Genomic DNA, 22236 nt, shown 5'->3' with positions numbered 1-22236 from the left:
AAGGAAGAAAGAAAAAAGATTGGTGTTATTCCCAAAACCCACCCCACATTTGTATGTGCGTGTGCTTGCACACGCACAGACTTCTAGACTTAAGTCTAGAACCTAAGTGAAACCTATACAGAGAAATCTTCACTGTCATCATATCAAAGATGATGGACCTATTCCTCTGTCCCCATTTTCCTTATTCACTTGATCCAGAAAATGATCCTCAGAAACAGCAGGCAACGCATGAAGAAAGAAAACAGCAAAATACTATTACACAGAAAGCAAGAGCAGAAAGTGCATTAAAAAGACAAAAATCAACTTGTCAAGTGATGCTGAAAAGACTGAGTAAAACAAATCCGCCCCATGCTCCATTCTGTATTTCAACGGCTAAAAAGCCTTTCCTCAGACTTCTTTGTGACTAAGGTACTGGATACAATTTAGTTTCTGCCACTGAGATGCATTTATGCAGGATTTGAAAGACAGGAATGAAATAGAAGTCATCTTTCTGTAGCTCTTAAACAAGTTCTAAAAGACGTGAGTGTTCGTAGGAGATAGTCTCCATGTTCCAGTATCTAGTTATGAGTAACACAAATAATGTGCTGGTTATTCTGATGGCACTAGAAACATTTCATTAAAACAAAAAAAAGGTAAGTTCAAGGTTCTAAATTCTCAGCTTAAGTAATAATGAAGAACGAGAAAGCCGCCATGTTTATCCTAAAAGATTCCCATATCTCTTGCAGATTCAAGGGTGGGCTGCTGACACTGAAAAGCAGAGCAGAAACTTCTCCTAAGGATTGCTAAATTAGAACATAAATAGATTTACCAGCCCTGCCAGATCTCATAAAATTTAAGGGACTGACTAGATCTCTGGAAAGTGGAATGGAACATTTGGACGAATTATGATGAATCTAAGGACTTTAACCCACAAATCACACGCACACACAAAATCTCTTAAAGAGCAGAAAAAGTACCTCTCCTGTCTAGTGACAGAAGTTCTGCCTTGCCTGATGGATTTGCAATGACCTCACCTGAGGCAGTTACCTTGCACATGGACAGTAGTCGTCCTGTCCTCCACCCTTTCATCCCACTTGTCTCTGGGATTGTTAGTGGATTCAGATCCCACATCCTCCAAGTATCAAGTAGAAAGTCTGATCAGGGAGAAAATGGTTTATACCGTAAGAATTACATGGCATTGCTGATTTATATAGACAGATACCTGGGTATTATATGAAGAAACAGATTTGGTAAGTGTCACTAATTGAGACAATATGAATATGAAAAACAGTGGAATCCTTCTCCAAATATTGGTTCATAAACAATTCATCCATGGCTCTTATCATAGCAAATCAATCTCCATGATAGTTAAGACTTTCAGCCACATGCTGAATTCTATGAGGGAAGGTCCTAGGAGAAAATCATATAACTTACCTAAAACTGTAATTTTAAAGAAAGTATCATGAAAACCATAAAATAAAGGGACCCTCATTTCTGATATGGTTGATGCCAAGAGCAAATTACTTAAAAGCTAACAATTAAATAGTAATAAGTTATCAAAGAACATAACTATACTTGCTAATTCAGAATTTAAATAGTTAATAAGCACATGACGTGCAATGGTTCTCTAAATTTTGCATGTTACAATTTATTTGAGATTGTTATGTATAGTGGAAGTAGGGAAAATCTAAAATGATACATAACGGTATTAACATACTACAGTTTTGGGTGCTTTACAAAATGCCTTCATCCCATCACTGGAATCCCTGTGATGATACATATCTTGGGGTTAGAAACCCTATGAAGGCAGTTTGAATTATTTCCTTGGATTAAGAAGTCATGTTATCAGAGACCAGAGTATCTATTTGTACTAATTAATTTTGCAATGACCCTCTAGCAGAATTTCCATTACTGCATTTTGCACAAATATAAAATATATACATGAACGTAGGATACACACACACACACACACACACACACAGTGATATATACTGGAGGTGTAGCAATATCAATAGTATAATGTCCTGTTGGAGCCTTGAGGGAATTTCCTATCAGATCTTGGTATCAAGAAAAGCTGTACAATTTACAATTAACCTGATTTTAAATGGTTTTTAAGCCAACAAAAATTTCACATGTTTTCTTTTGATATGACAATTAAACAGAGTCACTCTGAGATACATCTGTAGCAAGTGTACAAAACTTATTTGTACAGATTTTTATTATTTTTCCATTTCCATTTTACTCTAAAATTTCATCTTACCCTTTATTACATACATACACTTTACAAGAGATTTTTAAAAACTTGGTGAAACAAGATAAGGGATATAAACCTATAAATAAATCTAATAATTATTTATTGTGCTTCAGATCATGGAGAAATGCTTTAAAAAAAATCTTTACTCAAGGTATCTTTTTTAGATGTACATTCCAGAATGCATGATTATATATGGGGTGTTTGTCATAGCATATTAGTTGAAGTACAAATTAAGGATCATCAACATTTTATCAACAATATGTTTTCTTAATATTTAATCTAAAAGAGCAAATTAAATAAAATTTATATTTTACGGCATTATATAAATGAAAGAACACTAGGTCTCTCATTTGATGTTTGGCCAAAATAGTGTAACATATCCTGTACCTTGATCTTTGCCACCTTTATAGATATCATAAATGCTTCCAGTACCATTATTTTTAAAAAATTAGCTACAGCCCCTTCTGACACAAACCCTTACATCACTCATGCAGCTTATTTCTGCAGTGACTACAAATTACGAGACCAGTGCTACAAGGCTCTCAGTTTTTATTGTATTTTTCCTTTATGCCATTACTTCCATTTTAGGAAATATGTTGGATCTAAGTTCCATATTTTCAGTGAGATTCTGAACTTTCTATGTGATGATAGCTAAAATTTTAATTGAGAATTATTTTCAAATACAAATGTAGCCTAAATTCTTCAATTTGTAATGATAGATGGATAGATATATAAAATCATGTCTTTTCCCACTTAAGGTGATTCTGAATTTTTTCTTTTATCATTTTCAGCTTTTCACATAGCTATATATCCATATGTCCATATATTTATTCATACACTCACTCTTTTATTCAATAAAATAAAATACATAGCTCAAAAGAATGTTAGCACTCTGACAACCCAGTAATCAGGTGATTACACTTGTGCATGATAAGCATTATTATAGATCATCAGTCATCTCTGAATTTAGGTTACTGTTAATTCTCAAAATATAATTATTTTATCTTGGAGTATACCCAATACTCCATTTCTTTTGATAGACAATAGTCACTTTTTCTAAATAAACAGTTTCAAGTAGCCAATTTTCAATCATTGATTATATTCATTGTCAAGATCAATCAGTTTTAAATCACTGGAACTTCTATGCATCAGTTCATAACTAGTCTTAGGTGTTATACAGAGTCATATATGTTGCTTTTTTAGGTAATTCAATCTTAGTATTTTTTTTTACCTGTATTAAAACATGTTTTTCTCATGTATACATCCACATGTGGAATCTTTTCAAACATATAAAGTTTTCAACACATTGTATGTATTTCTCTTCTAATGTTTTTCAGTCATAAATAAATAAGATTTGCCTTCGTGACAATCAGAACAACTTTCATTTTTAAAAAATCAATTCTTAGCTATTAAGATTTTAAGATTTTAATATATTAATATTAACTTATTAATATATTAATACAATTATGATTTATATTAGTGCATGAGATTCTTTACAAATATAATTTGATCTCCTCATAGGATATGCTTATCAAATTTACACTGCTTGCTAAGTTCACCCATTTCTTAATTAGAATTGCAAATGCCATGATTAACAGCAAACACAGTAGAAAATAAACTAGATGGCAATATTTCACTCTTAAAAATAAAAAGCCTGTTTCTAATTTCATATCTGGTACGTGATGGCTACAATTCAAACTCTAATACATCTGGAGGCCAATACTATGTCTATGCTCTTTCTCAGGTTCAGTATATCATCCAAAAGGAGTTGTGCATTGGAACACGTGACAGTGGTTACCTCTCAGAAATCATGGCACTTGGAGTCACCAAATAATAGAAGCATTAAATAGACCAATCCTAGTTTAGTATTCTGGAAGATGATGGTATCTTTGTGAAGTCAGTGGGACTCATCAGAGGCCTGAAAGCCAGTCATGAATAAGCAGCAAAGATCTTTAGACAAGACTTTTAGAGATCACAGAATCCTCCTCTCTTTTCAAAAACCCTTCAGAATCTTAGCCCACCAAACCTAGTGTATCACAGAAGTCTCAAGAAGGGAGAGAGGACAGCATTGGCAGAGGGTTGTTTATTTGCCCATTTCCTTTTTTGGAATGCATACTCTGATTGAGTTACTCATCCTTATCCCGTAATTGATTTAAATACTTACCTACTTGTCTTTTACTAAATGCTTCTCTTTCTTTGTTCTCTTCCAAGCCCAACTCCCACAAAAGCACTTTTTAGTACTAGTTAACATAGGTCCTGCCCATCTATCATTCAAGTATTTAGGAGATAGTGTTACATCCTTTATTATAGCACTGCTATTATAGCACTGCTGGTGAGCGTTCAAGTTGTCTTGCGCCCCTAATATCACTCTATTTTTCCTATTGTTTCGAGCAGTGATAGTCATTGCGTGCCTTCCAGTTCTTGCTGTCACCCAAGTGTGGGTGTGAACATCTCACTGCTCTTACACAGTCTGGAAGGACTATACCCAGAAGTTAGAACTAGATCACAGGCAACCTGATCACACTAGATACTGCCACATTGCCCTGTAACATGGGTACCTCCAACGGACGTGCCCTTGGGATTCCATTTTGCCCTATCCTCACTAGGCTTAGATATCATGTGACTTTCTAATTTTTGCCAGTCTGGAGAATTCAAGGTGTGCTTTAACTGGTACTTCCCCAATGGATAGCAAGACAGCTCTTCAAATGCTCACTGGTTTTCTGATTTCCACCTCTCTGAATTCCTTTTCATTTTCTAAGCTCTCTCTTCTCTTGAGTAACCTACTGCTAAAAGAGTTCCTTAAATATTCTCGCTATCTATACATCCCATGCTTTATTTTGATATTGAAATATAGTCTTCCTATCACCCTTCCATATACTTCTTATGGTTACCTTTGTTAAACAAAACCCTTTGATTTCAATATAATCAAAACTTTCCACATTTTAGCAGGGTCAGATTACAACAACAACAAAAAATTCTAAGAGGACTTAGTACCTAAGTCTTGTTTCAGAAGCAGAAATAATCCTCGCTTTAAAAATCATCCTTGGCACATCCTTGAATCTCCTCGTATGTTCAGCATCAATAGAGCAGATGAATTCCAAAGTACCTAATTTCAATTTATCAACTTGAAGGAAAGTGAATATTAATCTAGATAAATGGATGAGTTATCATCTCAAGGCATTATTAGCAGCAAAAGGTATGGATGGCTATAAGCATGCCTGATGCAGAGTGACAGGGCTCTAATGTGATAGAGTAGGTGGAAAACAAAGGAGAAATTTTACTTGACTTTAAAAACTGTTTTGAAACAGAAAGTTCCAAATTACATCCTTAAATCTCAATAAATCGTACGTGTGGATGTGTGTGTGTGGTTGCTGTTCGTTCTTTTCACTTTTTTTAACCTACAAAAGCTATGATGAATATTATTTTGTACTCTGGGCATAATTAAAGAGATGTGTTCTTTAACATCCTGACCAATGAAAAGGAACTTAAATTTTTTGGTTTTCAAAGGTTTAAAAATTCTTTTTGGTGAAACTAGTTTTGAGATCTATCAGATGCTACTTTGTCTTAAAATTCCCAACAAACTTTTGTTTAGTGTGTTTTCAGGAGTGATTTTACTGATATCTGACCTGCCTACACACTACTTTGTCTGAAGAGGTTACTGAGGGATGCCCTGACCTGCAATAAATAACTATAGACTTCTGCTTTTTTAACGAATACACCAGATAACCGTAATGTTTCTACCTCTATTCTCACTGTCACACTGAGAGCAATCTTTTTTTTTCTTTTTCAGTTTCCTCATATGTAAACAGTGTTACAGTAGCTACCTTATAATGGGTTTCTGAAGAGTAAACAAATTATATATAAAATATCTATAGGGCTTGGCCCCTAGTAAGCACTATGTATGTATCAACTATAAGCTATATTTTAAATTATTGATATTATTATTGTTATGTTCAGTATACCTGTATATAACAATATGACTTTTAATCAAATTTTCTGTGGACCAATAAAATAGTCAACATTGTTAGCATTGTTTGTAAAAGTATATCAAATTACCTCTAAATGGTTTATGCAGACTTTGTAACAGTGTGATGTCAGGTAAAATGTGTATATGTAATGTGTGTGTGCATGTGTGTACAACCCCATTAAGAGGTGATTATTATTATCTTTGTTTCAGAGATAAGGAGACTAAGGCAGAAAAAGTAGCTCATAGTCTGACAGTGGGGAAACATGCAAAAAAACTATAGCCATCAGGTCTGTGAACTCAAAAAGTAATGGTGTGCTCTCATTTACATCCACTCTCCCACCCACACCCCCCAAAAATACTTTTTTGCTTTGGTGTTAGGTTCCAGTTTGGGTTCTGTACCACTGTGAACACTGAGTGTGAATCTCCCTGATAAATGAGCTATTAAAGCCTAATTATGCTTTTTGTATGTTTAATACTCAAGCAACTCCACAGAAATGTTACTGAGATTGCAAATTAACCAGCCTCCCAAAATTTCAGCTCCAGTAGCTTCCATCTCACTTACCAATCAGTTCCACCACCCAAATATTTGATGACCCATTTATGACTTAATAAATTCCAAATATTCACTGTCTGATATATTACAGGTAATGGTTATTAAATATAATGTTCTAAAAGCATTAAGTTCTCCTGTTGTCATTACATTGCCATTATAGCAATGCCCTTTTGGAGAAAGAACATATCAAAAGCATGAAATTTAGGGAGCTATACAATGCAGACTAGGATAGTACAGTCAAACTACACAGTAAAACCATAAAGTCTTCCATGAACCAGTATTTAATAAAGTTCTCACTCTGATCTTATTAGCAAACGTGTTTGAGTCCTGAGAACCTGGAATAGTAGAAGGGTATTCGGAGGGCATTGAATAAAGGAGAATTTGGAAGCCACAATCCACACATTTGTCCACTCTACATTGAATGGAATGTTCCCAGTCACAGAAAATATATGTTTAGAAACCCTGCATGAAACTAGCCAGTGACACCAGCTGACAAGAAAGTAAACCCTGAGCTCAAGTAGTCTCTTTATTCTTAAATCAGTTCATTGTGTCCAGATATGCTCAATAAGATTAAGTACTTTTATAAAATGTCTGAAAGGAAAACTATAGTCTGTCTGAGAAAAGAGAGTTCTGAAAAATGTGTATGGTTGGTATCTCCTTTTAAAGACAAAACAACAAACCTACGAGCCATTTACCGTGCCAGTTTTCCAGACAGCCTGTATCCCAGCAATACCAAGGCACTTTAGCAAAGCTCTAATCTCAGCTGGAACTATGCTTTGGTACCTGGACTGAAATAAGACATTCAAGTGTTACGAGCCTCTGTTTCCTTCAATGCGAGAGTCAACCTTACACTCCCTGTTGTACCTCAGAGATGGGATGATTCTAAGGTATGCAGGGCTACGTCGGGTGTGTATACGTTTAAGCACTTAGAAGTGGCCGGTGAAGGAACTTCTCATCCACACACTGCACACAATACAACCAAAACACATAGTTCCGTGAATGATTTACCCCATACTCTCTCCAAAAGATAGGGGAGAAAAACTATCTAAAATTCTATTTTACTGCCATGTAGGGGATTCAAAAGAAAATGTGAACACGATCAATGTACACAAAATAAGAAAATTTAAAGCTCAAAAGAATATAGCATAATAATTCCCTGACTTTCCAGTACAGAGCTTTTTAAAGAAAAGACACTTCATCCTGAGAGATTTTAATGTAGTGGGCCTTACTGGTAATTCTGCTGTAGGTAGCGTAAGGACCACCTTATCTGAAGTACTTGTCTAGTCAGTGTCTATTAGTGGGGTCATTAGGCCTGGGAATATATGTTGTACTTGACAATGTATGAAGTCAAGTATTCATTTTTAGTTTATGCTTAAGATAAGGTAATACTCATTAAGTTGAACATGAAGATTAATGACTATAGGGAATTTTGAAAAGAGAAGGGGGTAGACCTATTCTAGTCTTATTCTAAAAAGCACTGCCTTAGAGAATTCTGAGCAAAAGGACTTTACCCTCACTTGTAGACGCTTCAGACTCCCCCTCAGCCAACCTCTGACTTCAGCTGCAGCCCAGACTCCCCTATGGCTTGCTGGTGGAAGTGCTCCATCTGTCAAGGAGGCTTAAAGGACCTTTCCAACTTCTAATAGGCTGCTTCCCCAAGGTAATGGGAATACCCTCAAATCATGTGTAAATTCAGCCCAGAAGTGGGGGTAAAAGCCCCCAGGACAAATCTCACCTCGTGTTCCGGGCAGCTGTTCTCTCAGCTGGTCTCTTGGGAGAGGAGTTCTCCATACTTCTTAGTGGATTCTGGGGAAATAGACAGTGACAAAAAACACAGCTGAATATTGATCTTTCATCCCTCTCTGTCTAATTCTCCCCACTCCCTAATTTCTGCTTCCTGGTGAAGCCATGGTCTTTTCTCAGGCTCTGCTTTCAAGAGAACCCAAACTAAGATATTTCCCTAACGCTTCCTGCTGCCTTCTGCCTCAGGTTAGCCATGCAGCAGCAGAGAATAAGCAGTGGTCAGCAATTCATGTCCCTATACGATTTTCCTTTCTGGGTCCAAAAGTGATGGCCCGTAATCTGGTTGAAACAGGTTTCTGATTACAAGTTATTTTTTATATAACATTCAACATCTACCGTATGCCATATACATTGCTAGATGTTTTACATGCATTATTATGTCCAATTGTCACAACATCCTGTGAGTTACACTAGTTCCATTTATAGATGACAAAACTTTGATGCAAGGAGTCCAAGTAACTTGTCTGATATCACCAAAGTCATAAGTAGCTTAGGCGAGATTCAAACCCAAATCTGTATATCCAAAGACATCTGTAAGATTTATCTGAGAGCCAAAGTTTTGTTTTTGCTTTGTAACTGTCTAATGTCTCTTGGATAGCTGCGCTGCCTTTGAGTGGAGAGCACATGTGTGCTCAGATGTGGCAAAGCTGCTAACAGGTAGAGTTGGTCCTCATAAAAGAGACAGAAAAGACTTCATGGTGGACATGCTGCAGGACAGTTCAGGCAGTTTCAATGTAATTTTCTGATTTCTATGATGTTTGACACGTATTTCCAATAGCTTTCAATAGATCAGGTCATGAGCATAGGAGGTCATTCTGATTAAATAAGATTCTAACCAACTAATCTTAAATGCCATACAGATTATTACTGTGTTTTACTAATAGTAACTGTTTCAATTCAGACCATTATGGCACCTAGAGGGGGAGAGAAAAAAGTGAGGGTATCATATATCATAAGTTCCAGAAATATTTTTAATGTCAGACCTTTCCAGAAATATTTGAGTCACTGAATGTGATGCTAATCTCATTTTTGAGAGGAGAAACTGAGAATCCAGGCAAGTTACATGATTTTGTTCACAAAGCTAGAGTTTGGCAAACTGAGACAGAACTTCATTCCCAGTTCTGTGAGCTCACACATTGACTAAAATAGCCACTTGGCTTGCTGTAAACACTAGTCTGTATAAAGCCTGCGACCCCACCTGTGCACACTGCTGCACACCAACTACCCAGCAGAGAACCCAGCAAACGAAGAAGCTTAGTAAATCAGTCTTCAGTGATTGGATGAAGGTCCAAATAGGAACTGCACTCAAAATACCAAGAATGCTTCCAACATGCTCTGGGAAAAAATACTGCATCTACATATGCCTTTAATTTCTCCATTTGGAAGAGCAATATATGGTTGCTTTTCATCCATGGCTCTTCCAAGGAGGCAAGGCAGAATTTTATACGGACCATCGAATAATGCTTCTCAAAGTAGGGTATCCGGAAAAACAGCATCAGCATTATCTGAGAACTTGTGAGAAATATCAATTCTCAGTCCCCACCAATGTCTACTCATCAGAAACCATGGGAATAGTGGGCTCAGCAAACTCTGTCTGAACAAGCTCTCCAGGTGATTTTGAGACTCCTTGTCATAGACCACAACAGAATCACTCTAAAGCACTGCTTGACATATGAACCCACCAAAAACAAAACATGGTTTTATGGAATGGGAATCAAATTAGCATTATAAACTTTAAAAGGTTTACAGATTCTCTTAGTACCAAAAGGGGACTTTTGGTAACAATTTTTGGATACTTGGAATCCAACTTAACTTCGCTGTACAGTATCAAATGATGCAGACAAGAGCAAACACACAGAACCCCAGCTATCAACCAGAGCACAGTCTCCTGCCACCCAGCCTGCTCGGCATGAGCAGCCTCCCCCCTCGCCCCACCCACTCCTCATCACACAGCCTAGATTCTATTCTAGCCTGTGCCCAAGTTTCCGATGCATCTAGTTTGGTGACGATGTGCAAGAAACAATGTTGATTCACATAGTAAGAATGCCATTCCTCTTCAGTTTCTCTCCTTCCTTCTGGCTATATTGCTTTGGTGCAAGTGACTCTTCACACATCTCAAACACCTGACCATCTTTTCAATAACAAGGAGAGCATAAATGCAAGTGCCAATCTTTCCATGGGCAGCACTCTCCGGATACAAGTATGTATGACTCTTTTGTTTTCATTGCATGCGTTTGTATGGATACCATTTGTTTAAGGATATAAGCTTGCTTTTTATTTAGAGTTATAATATAAATATCCTTATTTTTTAAAGTGAACAGAATTAATCAAAATATTAATATTTTAATAACAGCTTATATCAAATGACTGGATTTGAGAAGCATCTTCCTATCTAAACTGAGATATAATTACTGTTTCTGTATTTTTTTCACTTGGTACTTGTTACGTACTGAATTATGTTCCTCGAAAATTCATATGTTGAAGCCCTAGCCGCTAGTGTGGCTGAACTGGGAGATAGGGCTTTTAAGGAGGCAATAAAGGCTAAATGAAATTGTAAGAGTGGGTCCCTAATGTAATAGCATCTATCTCTTTATAAGGAAGACAACAGGAGAGTCACATCCAGAGAAAAGGCCACATGAAGACAGAGAGGGAGGATGCCGCCCACAAGCCAAAGAGAGATGCCTCAGGGAGAGCAGACCTGCTGCCACCTCGGTCTCGGACTCCTTCCCCACCTCCAGAACTGTGAGAAACGGAGTTCTGTTGTCTCAGCCACTCAGCCTGCAGGGCTTTGTCACGGCAGCCCTGGCAGAGGAAGACAACACTTCTATTTACTAATTCAGCTGAGATGTATTGGATTTATGTGTGTCAGAAATCACACTCTACTAGGTGCTTTTGACACAGTTGTGAGCCAGACAGTCCCTGCTCCCACTGGATTCCCAGACTCATGGGGGAGAAGCAAAGGAAGAGCTCAAAATTGTTTAGTGTCTTACATGCAATAGTTCAAGGGAGCTGAAGATCACGCGGGCTGATGGTGATGGGCACCTCACCCTGTCGGGACTATGGGGAAAAGGCCTCAAGAGTGACCACAGCCTGAGCTAAGACTCAAAGGACGAGTAAATGCATGGAGAGTGTTGAGGGTGAGAGGATGGGTAGAGAAGGCATTCCCGGCAGAGAGGAGCGAATAGACACAGCCACAGTGTCAAGACACAGCACTGTGCGTGCACTTTGTGCACACAAAATACTGGAAGGGAAAGGGAAAGGCCAGCTAGATAAACACCCTGCTTGCCATGTTTGTGATCTTTGATTTAATCCTAGGGGTCACGGGGCACTACCAACCTCGCACTACCCACATTTTGGACCAGATAATTCTTTGTTGTGGGAGGAAAAGAATTAGAATGTCTAGCAGCACCCCTGGCCTCTACCCACTAAACGCTAGTGTCACTGTGACAACCAAAAGGATCTCCAGATCTTGCCAAACGTCTAGCTGAAGGAGGATAATAGCAGAGTCTGATGAAAACCACTGCCCTACATGGTTCACAACGATATGAACCTGGAAATAACATGGTTAAATCTGCATTCTTTCTACACTTTGGAGCAGGACAGCATAATGGTTTAAAAACAAGGACTCTGAGCCAGCATGACTGGGTTCAAACCCTGCTGCTTACCTGTTGTGCAAACTTGCACAAGTCACCTAACTTTTGTACCCGGGCATTTTCACCTATGAAATTAGATACTAAGAGTACAGCTCCTTCACAGAGGTGCTGTGAGGTTAAGTAAGTTCATATATATATATACAGGGCCATGAACAGTACTTGACAGTAAGTGCTGTATAAATGTTTGCTAAATGTATGAAAAAAAAGTGTAAGAACAGAAGTAAGGGAGACAGACCAAAGACAAAGGATGGATGTTAAATTTGGTTGAAATGTGAAGGTGTCCCTCATGTCCTGAGCAGAATGAACTCTTGCCCTCTCTTGAATTCAATATAGTGTTATTACAATTTATCTGCTGTTCCACAGGTTACTATGCAATGTTCACATTATCTCTGTATCCATCACTGTACTTTATGAATAGCATCTACTCAATAAGTAATATTCTTAAGTTAAGGAGGAGAGAAAAACAGCATGACGAATACAGCCTTCTTTGTTGAAGGTAGGTATCAATTTTACATGACGTCTGAGTACCCCTGGTCGTCTTAAGTACCAAAGCTACAAAAACAGTGGAAATTACTGAATGCAGTGTTCAGAAACACTAGATTTTAAACCAATAAAATTATTTTCTTCACTCCTGTGTGAGGCAGAATTCTCAAATCCCCGCAATGACCCTCACATTGTGAAGACCCCTTTGAGTGTGGGTGAAATCTGTAAATATGACTATATATCCCTCCCATGATTGTATTACATTATATGACAAAAGAGATTTTACCTGGTGGGGTAATCTAATTACGTGTGTCTAATCACTTCAAAGCAACTTTTCTCCAGCTCCTGTCAGAAGGGAAAATGAGAGAGACTGGAAGCCTGAGATTTGATGCTCTGTGGTTGGCTTTGAAGACTAGGGGGACACATAAAAGAACCTTACAGCAACTTCTATTAGCTGAGAATGACCTCCAGCCAACAGCCAGCAAAGAGATGGGACTTCAATTCTACAGCCACAGGAAACGGAATGATGACACAACAACTTGAATGAGTTGGAAGTGCATTCTTCCCCAGACCTTCAGATCGGAGACCAGAATAAATAATACCTCGATTTTGGCCTTGTGATCCTGAGAGCAGAGAAACCAGTCCAGCCTACCCACACGTCTGACCTCCAGGACTGTGTGGTACTACATAGGTGGTGTCTGAAGATGCTGAATTTATTAGACAGCAATCAAAACTAACACACCTCCCTTAGGGGCTGATGAGGGTTCATCTTAACTGAGATTCTATAAAGAAATGTTATCTGAAATGTACATGCACTAATTTACACAGCCATCTATAATACATGTACATAATATAATTCAGGCATAGTTCATTTTATTGTAATTTGCTTTATTGTGTTTTGCAGGTATTGCATTTTTTACAAATGGAAGGTTTGTAGCAATCTTGAATCGAATAAGATATTGGTCATTTTCCCAATAGCATTATATTTTAATTGAGGTATGTACATTGTTTTTTAGATATAATGCTATTACACACTTACTAGACTACAATGTCGTGTAAATATAATGTTTATATGCACTGGAAAACCAGAACATCTGTGTGACTCACTTTACTGCAATATTCACTTTATTGAGGTCTTCTGGAACCAAACCCGTAATACCTCTGAGATATGCCTGTATCCACCAGCGTGACTTCAAAAACAACTGCAAGAACCACAAGAATCTCCCTGGATTAATCTCACAAATGTAACAATAAAAGGAAAAAGGAAAAGCCAGAACACAAAAGAATGCTTATCATTCAGTTCTGTTAATACGCTAGTAAGAAAACAAGTAAAACTAAATTGCGGTGCTTATGGAATATGTACATAAGTGCCAGTTGTATAAAGAAGAATGCTACGTGATTGCCAAGAAACTCAGGACAGTGGTTACCTTTGCGAGAGAGAAAAGAATGGATGTGAAGGGACCCGGGGGACAGCTGGGTGCACCTGCAGTATGCATGACAATATGGTCATGACTGGGATAGTGACTATATTTGTGTTTATCTTATGATTCTTCCCTAACAAGTTGTTTGTTTTATGTACTTTTTTTGAATGTTATCATTTGAATGTTAAAATGCAATAAAAACCTTTAGGGTGTCGTGCGGATTCATTTCACACTGAGGCACGGAGCTGGACGCTCATGAAAGCCTTAGCAAGGGCAGTGTGGGAGAGGCACCACGCAACAGCCGCTGCAGACCAGGGGCCCCAGGACTTCTTTAGCGAGGGATGCACCAGTTTTGACTCACCTAAGAAATGGATACGGAGACTCCCCTTGCCTAAAAATGCCAGGTCTTTCCTTACTTACTCTGGGCTCAGGAAATGGACTACTTTCTGCTATTTATTGATTGAATCTTTTTTTTTTTTTTTTTTTAAGGAAGGAGTCACTGTCTTTTGAACATGAACGTAAATGATCTCTGAAGGAGCCCCTGACTGCTCTGATTCACCATCCCTGCTATTTTCTTGAATCATCACATTTGCTTCCTCTTCTTTTGCTCCTAGCCAGAAGGCTGCAGAGACTTTGCTGGGGATGCTGGTGCTAAAGCTCCTGCACTGTTACTTCACTGATGTGCTGACCCTTTTATACTAATGTGCCTGGGCAGACGCAGTAATAAACGTCTGATTACTTTGTTCCATCTCCAGACAGTTCCCTCGATACTTAGAATAGTCCTGCTCTACTCCATATGCCTATCGGATATTTTTTTTCCTTTTAAAAATATCGAAAATTGGAACTTCATAACCATTAGTGGCATTCACTATTAGAGGGTCCAAGCTATTTGGGAGGAGAGAGGATGAATGTCCATTAGCCCTGGTATCTCAAGATGATGATCAGCTTGAATGGATAAGAATATACGCTATTCTATCTGACTGTTACAGAAGAAAAATAAATGTATCTTTGTTTAAACTTACAGATATGTTAGTATGGATTTCTAAGGAGGTTCAGGAATACAATAGAATAAGCAGTGCTTCCAGTTCCTGTAAAGCCTGAGCACATCATGATTCAACCTTAATTCCATCTCTGTATAGGTTGATCCTCTCCAGTGCAATCCCTGCTCACCCTTCTCTCTCAGTGGACTCTATGGATTTTTCATTGTCCCCCTAATTTAAAGTACCTTGCCTCTTCCCTTCTTCCTATACAAATTATACACATCCTTCAAATCGCAGCTCCAGTCTCACTTCCTTCTTAGAGTCTTTTCCAACATATCAATACACAGCTCCTCTCCTCTGAGTTCTTACCATTCTTTAATTGCTCTCCCTTTAAGTGGCATCTGATCCTGTTACATTTGTAACAACAGATTATCAGTCCTTTAAGAGGAAAAATTTTTTTCAATCATTTACATCGTTTCAGAACAGGCTTGGTGCTGAAAAAGAGAAGCAGTAGAGTGTCATGGAACCGTGAGACTTTCTAAAGAAGCTCTACTTGGAGGGAAAAAATAGCCTCATCCAATCCTAAAACTATAAATTATAGAAATTCAAGGGAAATATGATTGAGCCAAGTGATTCCTGGCATAGATAATTGTGGGTAGTTGGTAGATGGTCAAAAAGTCTTGTTAGTTGGATTAATTTAATATGGAAACAAGAATATGGCTGTTTTTTCTTTTTTCCTGGAAACACACAAGAAGGAGAGAGTTTACTATCTAGGGGAACATTTGGAAGTAGAAATGTGATCTAAAAGCAAACGAGTTCAGAATAACCATCATTTTTAGCAGGGGCTGAGGCTTTGCCTAACTAGAAATGAAGAAGCAGAGTTGTTGGCGTCCTCATCACCACTATCTTCATCAGCAGCATGCAGTTAACTGGCACCCATATTTTTTACATAATGTATCTCATTTGATGTGCTCTAAAATTCTAAGGAATAAAAACTCACAATTTATCTCATTTTTTAATTGAACTGAATAAACAAGTTTAGAGACAATACGTGAGCCTCCTATTGCTACTGTAACATATTAGCACAAACTTCATGGCTTAGAATGACGTGAATTTATTACTTTACACGTCTGAAGGTCAGAAGTCTGAAATCAGTTTTACTGGCCCCAAAACAAAGTGTTGGCAAACCAATGTTCCTTCTGGAGGTTCTAAGGAAGAATTTTCCTAGTCCCTTCCTCCAGTTTCATAGCCAGCATCAAACTATCCATCTCACTCGCTCTCACTCTCTTTCTCTCTCTCTCTGAACCATGTGATTATATTGTACCCAAACAGACAATTCAACATAATCTCCCCACCTCAAAATCCTTTACTTAATCAGGTCTGTAAAGCCCCTCCTGCCATGGAAAGTAGCAGTTCTTATATTCACAGTCCTCCAACCACACTGTTTTTGGACCGGCCTGCAACTCTATGAAGTACACATAGCAAACAGAAGGGCAGCTAAGAGCTGGCAGAATACACAACCAGGAGACTGGAAAGCCAGTTTGGTAATCAGAAGAACCAGGCTAACTAAAGGAAGATCTAAACCATGTTTCTTGAAGGGTGGGCGCCCACTTCACAGGAGTTATTCAGAGAGTTTCTTTTCAATGCAACTCCTGAGATCACCCCTGCATACTAAATTAAAAATCTTACTATAATGAGTTTTCAAGGCGATTCTTATTCAAGTTAAAGTGTGGGAACTCCTGGACACAGAGAAGCAGGCCACCAATTGATGGCGGGAGGTAGCCAACAGAAACAGGTATTACAAGGCTCAAAAAAAATTCCATAATTCTGAAAGTTCAAATTTAACATGAGCAGCACTAGTAAGCAGGTAACATGAAAATCAAGCGACACTGTCAGTGTACTGCCCTGCAGGTGTGATCCCTCTGGAACATTAATATTAACTATGGCCAAATGGAACCCAGGTGATGCCCAGATCTTTTTAGGCTAAGCAACTTTGTTCACTGTGAAGCTCCCATAATACACACACATTCATGAAATCTTCCCCAATCATGTAAATCTGGTGAAGAAACATGTTCTATGAGTTTAAAGGCAAAAAAAAAAACAAAAACAAAAACAAAAAATGCTCATTTCTGAATATGAACATCCTGCTAAATAAATGGATTAAAAACAACCTTGTTGTATCTTGCACATTTCTCTGAAGAACTCAATATTGACAGACACTATTTAGTTGCTCTCCTTTTAATCCTGGGGATTTAACCAGCAGAAGCCAATATTTACTATTGTTCCGTGGATGTTTTTATCACTAGCAAATATCCCGTACGCATGTAAGTGACAGTCGTGACAACTCTGCTCAATAATTGAGATCGACAGGTAACCTTCAAGAATAGGGCCTTGACTTCTTTTCTCATGTTCAATTACAGCCCAAGTTTATTCAAGGGACAGTTGAAAGTCATCAATTAATTCTCGTGAAGGAGGCATAAATAAAATCTCATTTCTTAGGCATAACATGTCAGTTCAATTGACCTTTGAGTAAGTCATGTCACTAAAGGTGTACCTTTTATGTACCAACTCATAGCAGATTGGACATTTGCTTTGCCTTAAATTTTCCAAATTCTGACAAGCAAGGTTCCAAAGCAAACAAAAAATTCTCAAAAGTAGATGAAGGTTTTATCAGCTTTTCCTTCTCTCCCCTTTCTCTCTCTCTCTCTGGCTGCTGAGCAGACCTACTTCATCCCAAGTCACAGCAAGGGGTCCGGGAGGACATGAAGACGCAGCCCCTTCCCAGAGCCTCAAGGCCTCCTGATGTGGATGAGAGCCAAACCGTAGGAGCTGAGCAAAAGGGCAGGCCCAGCAGTGGTTTGGCAAAATATCCTACAGCCCTTCGAGTGGGCCATGTCACTGCGGTAAGTGCCACTCGGAAAAATCCTATTTGCTGTTAGAATAGCCTTTTCCCATTAGCGCTAAAAGAGAGGGACAGAGTAAGAGAGAGAGAGCAAGCCAAAGATTTTTTTCTGTTTATTACGTCTCTATGGATTTACTTTCAGATGTATCCAAGGAATCTATTACAATTCCTTGAGGACAGAAATTCTCACAAGAGCATCAGTGTATTCATGGCCATATTATCATTTGATAATGTGCTAACGTCATGTGCTCACTGGGCCCATTTTGTTGATCTCAGCAGATAATACCACAGATCCTTCCATTAAATGAGCAATCTATTACTGTCAGGGCTGCTCACCAGTGGAATGGGATTTGTGTTCTATATTCGAATGTAACTTTGTCTTTAGTCCATACCAATGCATGCGTCTTATGGAGAATATCAAATAAGAAAAGACCTAAGATCCACAAACCAATTATTAAATCCGATACCAAAGTCAAGTGACTTCATCTGAACAAGAGAGAGTAACCATGCTGTAAGACATTAATCTAGATTCTGAAAAGCATCAACACCGCCCCATGCCTAGACTTCACAACTTCGTAGCTCTATTAATAGGTAAGAGGAGTGGCGTGATTTAGAGGCTCAGAAAATTATATATATACTCCAGTGAGTTCTGCTATTCAAGAGTAATCTGGGCATTTGTTCATTCATTCATATAATATTTACTGAGACTTACTAGGTACGTTTTCCCACTTTAGACAATTAGGATACAGAGTGGGCAAAACAGGCCCATTCCCTACCCTCTGAGAACTCTCTCTAGAAGCAGGTATACCTTACGCCATAGCCAGGAAGTAAGGGAAGAGATAAATTCCCAGTTTCATGTAAAAAACAAAACTTTACTCTCATAAAACAAAAAATCAAGAGAAAGATCCTTTAAGATAGAGTCATAAATGTACAGAATCTGGGAAGATAATGAGCAGGACTTACCATGGGTCAGGTTGAGCTACAGGCCTTGCACACTCCCTGCTAGCAGCATTTATCAGCAAAGTTGAGCATATGTGTATTTATCTGGCAGAAAATGCTTTTCAGTTCTCCCATTAGGTAGATGACGGTTAATAGCAATTCACCAGAAATAAATTTGAGAAATGAAAATAATTTCCTTGCCAAATATTATGAGTAATCAGCAATGGAGCTAAGCCTTCCTAAGTGATGAGTAAGGGGGGGCTAAGGAGAGGTCAGCTCACATACACGCAAGACGTAGCACCAACACCATTTAAGAGGGCGGGTTAAGTGACAGTTCACGCATTGTAACAAATACTAGATTTGGTATAAGCCAGAACATTAATTCATCTTGTCTTTCTTTTTTTTTTTTTCCCTAGGAAGTTCAGAAGTGCATTTCACAGAGAACGTATCTTATAGTCCATCACTCAATCTCACAAGTAAATGATTAGAATATATATAAAGCCCCAGTGAAACAACACAATCAGCTTACACCACAACACCACAACAGTTCTCCATCAATGGGAGCCTGAGCCCCTGAAGGGAGCAACAGGGGGATGTGATTAGAGATCTTAGCACCAATTTGCTCTCTAACTGAGCAAGAGTAGAGTGACTGATACACTTCACACATTTGCATACTCCTTGTCATGTTTATTAAAATGACTTGGTGATTAAAAAAATACATCCAGAATCTTTACTAAATTTACAGCAAATGTCAGTCCTTATGCATTTTTTTCAGGCAACAAACAGTAGAAGCATAACTGCTCTCCCAGGAGGGCTAATACGTTGTCTGGACATTTTATTCATTAAGATAAGGGGTTTCATTCTTGAGAACATAAGGAACGACTCACAAAACCTTTCCCACATCAAAACACATCCAAGGAGACCTTTACAACATTCACCCAACTGCAGAGAAAAGAGTCCACTAATATAGAGGAAATAAAGAAACACATAAGTATTCCAGGAGGCCACAGTTAAGCTTTTCAAAATTTAAAGACATTCCAGCAGGGTTTGTAATTGATTTCAAATACCTGGTACCACAAATCCAAAAGACTTAGCCCTTGCACCTGACACCTCTGGTGTTTCAGATGCAGTCCAACACTGCCTGCTAAGAAGGCAGTTATCCGCACTTGCAAGCTTCTCTCCTCAACAACAGAAAACAATGGAGAGGAAGTTCTAGCACCTGAAATTCACTGATGGCTTTGCTTTGAGAAAAGTTTTAATAATGAGAGAAAGGGAAAAAATTACACATATCGTAAACCTAGCCACTGGGTGATTTAAAAAGTAAGAGACCCATGTCTGAAACTTCCCAACCTTTACCAATATTTACTCCTTTGTTAGAAACTTGATTTAAAGTAAGAAAATAGAAGATGGCAAGATGTGAGTAGAACGGGAGGGCATTAAGATTCAGCAAAGTCTTGTCAATTTCTTTTTTAAAAAAACGTATAGGTATGTTCATTATGACTGAAGCATTATGCTGTACACCAGAAACTGACACATTGTAAACTGACTATGCTTCAATAAAACATACATTTACAAGAAAATGTGAGAGAATGTTAGATTTTGAGACTGTCAGTCCAACTTGTTTTGCTCCTAAGGTTGAATTTTTTTAAAAACAGCTATCATAAGTGATTCTGTCTCCTCCAATCCACATTGTAGCTATTCCCCTTCTCTTAGAAGTTTAAGGAAAAAAATTAAAAACCCCTTCCTTCTTCACAGGTGGCCTGGAGAAAAACCCATGTGGGTTTTCCCACAGGGGAGTAATACACAGTATCTGGCAGGAGCCAGCAGGAGACCCAGGGATAAGGTTGCCATGTGACACCAGGAATCTTACCTCTTCAGAAAACAGCATAGCAATTATTGCAAATAATTACTTTCAGAAACAAAGCTTCTCTCAGAAAGTCAGTTATTTTTTTTTTTAATTTTGGAAGTTCCCACTACTACAGTGCACATTGCAAAAAACGCCATGAAGTTGAATGAAAATACAGCATTGGTTCAAATTTAAAAAAATTTGAAAAGTTCAGACATGAGAAATACTGAAGTAGTTCAATATACTGTTGCTGCTCTAATTAAACGCAGCTCTCAAATTTTCACAAGCTAGTCATAAAATAGCATAATTTTAAAAATTAGATCAAGATGCAAAATGGGAAGCCCAGACCACAGAAACTGAGGATTAGGTGGTCCTCACTTTATAAACAACTGTACCAAAAACATCCCCACGGAAGTCTGAAACTGCATGCTCCTTGTCCGTGCAGTTCTCCTTTTATCTTTTTATTCTGAACAATTGGACAGTGGTTATCCTGAGACCCTTTCTATCAAGTAATTAAAAAAGGGACTGAGTGAAAAAGTTTCTGAAAAGTTCCTGAGTGTACCCTAAAATCTACCTCCAGTGAAGACCCTGTTCTACATCAGTACTGGAAATGGCCACCACTCCTGATGGGGGAAGATTTAGAACTAAGAGAGCAGCTGTCCCAAAGAAATAAAGAGGCATACCACTGTTAGACGTATGTAAAACAATTCCAATATATGTCGGTAGCTTGTGTGTTAAAGTAACCTTGCAATATTGGTCAGGGAACATATTAATCATTTATTATGTTATTTGTATAGAAAAATGCTTTCCAAGATCTAGAGAAACTTATGAATGATTTTTGAAGTGTGCCCACTCATCACTTGAAAGAGTCTATTCAGATCATAGCAGAATGGCTTGGAACAAAGGAAACGATCCAGGATGCTTCCCTGCTGGCAAAGGATCGCATCAATGTATCTTGCTAGTTCATCTCATTTGAAATGTCCTAATTTTCCTTGAGATAAATTTTTATGTGGCTCTTTCCTGCCTCCTTCCATTCCAAATATGTATCAACTATCTTAATTTTTTTTAACAAGAGGTAAGCCAGATGAGTGATAGAGCAAGTGCTGTCATTAAGATCACAGACGTGGGTCTGCACAATGCTGTGGCCATGGCATAGACAGATCTCACTGGCAACTGAATAGGGCTTTCCCCATCTCATCTATGAGGTGAACCATATGAAAATTAACTTTTGAAAACAAAACTAGTCAAATTTTGACTATTCAATTCATGTCTTGACAAGAGAAGATTTTATTAGATGGACTTTAAGATCCTTCCCAGCCCTGATAGTCTATGGTTGTGTTAGTCCATTCTTGGTGATATCTAAATAATTCTGAGGGCCACAGAGATCTGCACTTTCTGGAGAACAAGGTTAAGCAGTAATCAAGCAGCGTTTTCAGGAAACATTCTTTTTAAAGGC

General features: G+C 38.1%; 1 protein-coding gene across 11 annotated transcripts in view; it reads right to left on the bottom strand.

Annotated features, from left to right (window-relative positions):
* LOC105077956 (uncharacterized) overlaps nucleotides 1–22236 on the bottom strand; it is a 515300-nt gene that overhangs the window by 333606 nt on the left and 159458 nt on the right. For all 11 annotated transcript variants that reach the window (XR_012506661.1, XM_074362661.1, XM_074362677.1 and 8 more), the window contains one exon: nucleotides 8489–8559. Coding sequence is in view for 10 of the 11 variants with exons in the window: in XM_074362661.1 (XP_074218762.1) it covers nucleotides 8489–8559 (71 nt within the window). In the remaining variant the exon portion in view is untranslated. The remainder of the gene's footprint in view (nucleotides 1–8488; nucleotides 8560–22236) is intronic.

The sequence above is a fragment of the Camelus bactrianus genome, chromosome 1 (genome assembly GCF_048773025.1).
Source record: "Camelus bactrianus isolate YW-2024 breed Bactrian camel chromosome 1, ASM4877302v1, whole genome shotgun sequence".
Classification (NCBI taxonomy): domain Eukaryota; kingdom Metazoa; phylum Chordata; class Mammalia; order Artiodactyla; family Camelidae; genus Camelus; species Camelus bactrianus.
The sequence above is the reverse complement of the archived record's forward strand: the minus strand, read 5'-3'. Positions and strand labels throughout refer to the sequence as shown.